Below are 4,683 nucleotides of genomic sequence, written 5' to 3' on the forward strand. Positions count from 1 at the left end.
ACTTATATAAGATATTTATTTATTTATTTTTGTCATTCTCCACACAGGCTTCCTGGTAGTTGTCGTCTCTTAGACATGGTAGCAAATTGTTTCAAATCTCTATAGATTACTTTTAGCTAAAATTAAATCCACTAGTAGTAGCTAGCTAAGGTTAACAGGCTAGGTTAGGCTACTGCCTTAATCGCTAATCGTCTTTGTCACTCACAAAATACAAAACAATACAATAATTTCATTGGCAGATTCCTTTTTATTATTGTTTCACAATTGGATAATCCCACATAAAACACACACGTCAACATAGCTACCAAGGATAGTGGGAATGCACTTCAGGAGAAGCGGGAATGGGGTGGGGGCGGGAACTGCAGCAACGCTAATGAGCTGGTGGCTGGGGTGCCGCTGGCGATGTAGTAGCCGATCAGGGGCGCTGGAGGGCAGCAGCCAATTGTCAAAATGCCACCCCAAATTCAAGTGCCGCCTAATCTTGCCTAATGGGAGGGCCAGCCCTGCACCTCTGACATTGCCTAAACAAAACCAATGATTTGCTATGCAGTTCTGATTTAATCTAGATCTAAATTAGGCCCTCATTTTTGTTCAGTTACTTTGAGGTGGACAAATTAACATACGGCTTTACACAAGGCTGAGTTTTATTTACAAATCCAATTAACCCCACATCTCAGTTGGATCTTCCCAACAAACGCAAACGTTCCTACAATATTGGGAAGCTTGATGTTCAAATAGAGACCCAATTTTGTTTCCGGATAATGTTAGCAGGACAACATCCCTGACTTATGTTGGAACCTCCTGCCGACTATCCTTTTTATCCTTCATGAATTTTCGCTTATTTGGGAGTAAATCTTCTCCTTTTGCAATCTTATCCAGAATCTCAGGCTCTCCCTTCATTTTCTTCAACTCTACGATCCGATCCTCAAAGCCTGGCTTGCGTTCCTCCTCCTCTGTGCGAATGAGTATCTCAATGTACTCCACAGTGGACTGAGAGCTTGGTTTCAGGGCAACATCATTAAGTCTCTTGAGACAGTCAGAAGACTGCTTGATCAAATTCATCAGCGCGTCCTCAATCATATGAAACTCATCCTCACGTTTATCCAGCATCTCCTTGGTTTCATTAGACTTGTCCCATGCCTTCATGAAGTTGTCCTTCAGTTTCATCCTCATTTGGGAGGAAACAGCAGGTGTGACATGTGAAATTGCATATCTTGCAGTTTGTTGCAAAGTCTTGGGATAATTTGCTTCTCTTCACCTGCAGCACATTTACCTCAGATTCAAAATCTTTGTTCTGTTTCATGTTCTCGTCTTCGTTCTCCAGACACTGTTTGAAGCTTTTGATCTCACTTAGCTTTGACAGACCTGCTGTGATCTGAGGGGTCAGGTGTGTCAATGTCTTCTCCAGAAGCTCACGTTCTTCCAGAACTTTCTTTGTCAGGGTCAGATCTTTACTCTCAATGCTTTCCAGTGCTTGGAAAAATTTCTTCATCTCCTTGAAAGTTGAACTCCATTGATCTGGACACTGGGCCTTATGATCATCATTGGAATCATCCTCTTCAGAGCTGCTCTCCGTCTCCTTTGAGAACACAAATGAACTGTTGAATTTGAAATGGGTTGGTAGCCCCTTCTTGTTTTTCTTACAAGGCAGATTTGCAGCTTTGATGGCCTCTAGCACCGGTATTTGCTTCCCATCTACAAATGTCACAAGCATCAGGATGTTTTCAGCAACATCCTTTCCAAAGATGGACAGGATGGAATCAAAGATGTATCTCTGGGAAGGACTGAGACGAACAAGTGTTGCCTGCACTACAAAGCAGAGTGCATCAATGTGATCAATCCCTAAAGGATTACACAAGAAATCCTTCAACATCTGGGTGAGCAATTTATCTTGAGCCATTCCTCTGGTGTCTCCGAACCCTGGTGTGTCAATGATGGTCAGAGAATAAGGAATCTGAAAGCCTGGCTGGTTGTAGAGCTCGTATGATGTCACAACCACAGTCTGGCTCTCAGCCTGTGACCTGTTGGTCACCTCATGGATGAGCTTAAAGCGGTAACGTTCTTCCCACTTTACCCCGAGAATGTAGTTTATCATGACATTGACCAGAGTTGTTTTTCCTGCACCTGTGGCCCCCAGAAGCAATATCACCTTGTTATTACCTTGCTCAACTTTCTTCCCAAATCTGTACTGGTCAAAACTGTCACTTACACTCAACTTCTGTTCCAGATTCAGCCAGTGGATTGAGGGGTTGCCCTTTTCCACCTTCTGGGATTTTGTGAGGAACTCCTCACTTTTTGCTCTGGTTGATTTGCTCGTCTTCGGTTGGGGATCAGAGACCCTAAGGGTAGTCAGCACAGTCTCAGAACTGGGTAGACTATTCCCTGCTTCGCCACAGTTAGCAAAGACTCTGATGCTGTATGCAGTGTCAGCCTCAAGTCCTTCCAGTGTACTCTCTCTAGTGGTGGTTTTCATGGTGTGCCACATCTGATTGTCTATAGCCTTTACATTCTTTCTGTATTCAACCACATAACCAATGACTTCAACATCATCTCCCGCTATGGTAGGAATGTCCCAGTTCACTCTGATACTTCCCGATTCTATCCTCTTCTTTGTGGGTGGTCCAGGGGGGCTACATGGGCGGGTCCTGAAATATTCTGTCCAGTCACTGGAGAGGCTCACACCAGGTCTGCACACTGCCTTGCAGCTAAAGCGGTACTTTTTGTAAGGGTCCAAACGACTGATGGTGACCTGGTTAGTTGTAGCATCCGATTTCACCTCTGTCCACTCAGAGTCAGCCTGCTCAGCCTGGTACAAAACCTGGTACGACTCCACAGAGGTAACACCAAGGTTGGGAGGGTTGACTTGCAAGTGGACACAGTCATGCTCCAGACTCTTGATGGTGGGAACACCTGGCTTTGATGGCAGCTCAAACTGTTGACTCAAAAGTGTCCCTCTTTCATAGACATGGATGGAGGAAGCAGTGAGGTGTTTGTTTGGAATTGATGCAATGCAGAATGCAAGATTTACTCTGTCTTTGTTTGACTTTTTGAAGTCTAGGAACAGATGTATGGTTTGCCTAGATAGGGTGGTTACCTCCCCCGAGCGAAACCACTTTTCTGCTGTAGTCTTCCCGGCTGTGTTGGGTTTGTAAGGTATCAGTGAAAAATCACTTTTTGATTCTTCCAGCAAGTAGTTCTCCAAGACTACCTCATAGTCTTCTTTCTCCTTCAAATAGGAAAATGCAAAACACACTACATAATCATTACATCTTTCAAGCACTATTCCATTTAATTCACTGCTTGAGTACACAACTTGTACCTCTTTCATTATGTCAAGGTAAGAGCGAACAACATTCATCTCTCTCTCTCTTTGTCGTTCAGGTACGTGATCATGAGGTCATTCTGGAATGGAGAACGTTCTTTGCTGTTGATAATTTTTATCAGCTCTTCCTCCTCCATTCCTCCTCCTCTTATGTTGGGAAGAACCTTGCAGAGACCTTTCTGGAACACCAGCTTGTACTCTGAGCACAAGTCCCTGAACTTGTTGAGCTTGGCTTTGAGTTCAGGGAACTTGATAGCCATGTCTTCCTTCATCATGTCCTGGCATTGTACATCAGTATTGTCCAGTCCGTCCATGATTCGCTGTGCGCGACGCACCAGGCTAACACTGATCTGCCTGACTAGCTGGGCAGCTGCAGAGTCCAGGTTCTTGAGATGATAGAGCCAGACGGTCATGGGCACAGCATGTTTTCCATTCTCCCCTAGCAGACGTGGCAGGCCAGCATACACCCTGATGGCATCTTCAAATGTGACAGGGTTGTTTTCTAGTGCAAAATCACCATGGAAGGTGCAGTTGAATTTATTGGCCTCTCTCTGCTCTTCCTCACTCATCTTCAAATTTGCCTGCCCTTCTATTGATATGAGAGGGATCTTTTTTATTGTGGCCTGCAGGTTGCCATGGATGTCCTGGTGGTTTCCTCCTGAGGAAACATCTTGGTCAAAAGCTAAAAAGGCCTGCGCTCCATAGAGCAGGGCAGTCACCACATGGGTTGCAGAGCCCTCTTGTAAGACATTAGAGAATTTCACATTTCCTGCCCCCAGGTGGTCCATGGTCAACTGCTCGAAGCGAGTGGTGGCACGGTACTGCAAAGAAACCCTGGACTGACGCTTTGAGGTCTTTTTGTCATGTAGGAATTCAGCAGAAACCTTCACACTGACTAAGCCACCAAGGAAACTGGCCTCAAGAGATGCAGACACATTCAAAGCTTCTGACTTGGCTTCACTTGAGTCTGAAGCAATGATTTTGAAGTCAGTGTTCGGTTGTGGACGGACATTGATGTGTTTCTGCAGCATCTCAGAATCCCAGAGAGTGATAGCTGCAGTTTAAAGAGAATGACCAAAGAACGTTTATTGTGAAAATTATACTCCAACGTGTACATGTGTAAATATTTCTATATGTAAACATGGTTTAATTCAAATAACTAATTGAAGGTAAATATTTAATTCAAAGTAAATATTCTAGGTGTCAACCCATAGTTAGAAAACCTACACCTCCTACACTCAGAAGTAAAGAATGCTCTATAGGCCCATTTGAACCAGTCTGGAAATGGGTTCTATCTGAAGCTTCTTTCAGGTCAAATAGAACCTGAGTTCAAAATAAAGGGTGCTATTTGGAACCAGAAA

The 4,683-nt window shown here is 44.2% G+C and overlaps 1 protein-coding gene across 1 annotated transcript; it reads right to left on the reverse strand.

The window, feature by feature from the left end:
- Positions 1-227: 227 nt before the first annotated feature.
- LOC123739540 (uncharacterized) lies at positions 228-3,357 on the reverse strand. Its single transcript, XM_082973904.1, has one exon. The coding sequence runs from the start codon at positions 3,326-3,328 to the stop codon at positions 1,124-1,126; it is 2,205 nt and encodes a 734-aa protein (XP_082830030.1). The 5' UTR covers positions 3,329-3,357; the 3' UTR covers positions 228-1,123.
- Between the last annotated feature and the right edge of the window lie 1,326 nt (positions 3,358-4,683).

The sequence above is a fragment of the Salmo salar genome, chromosome 04 (assembly GCF_965601325.2).
Source record: "Salmo salar chromosome 04, fSalSal1, whole genome shotgun sequence".
Classification (NCBI taxonomy): domain Eukaryota; kingdom Metazoa; phylum Chordata; class Actinopteri; order Salmoniformes; family Salmonidae; genus Salmo; species Salmo salar.

Coding starts and splice junctions, on each gene's coding strand:
- LOC123739540 (XM_082973904.1), bottom strand. CDS start 3,328: ATGAAAGAGGTACAAGTTGTGTACTCAAGCAGTGAATTAAATGGAATA.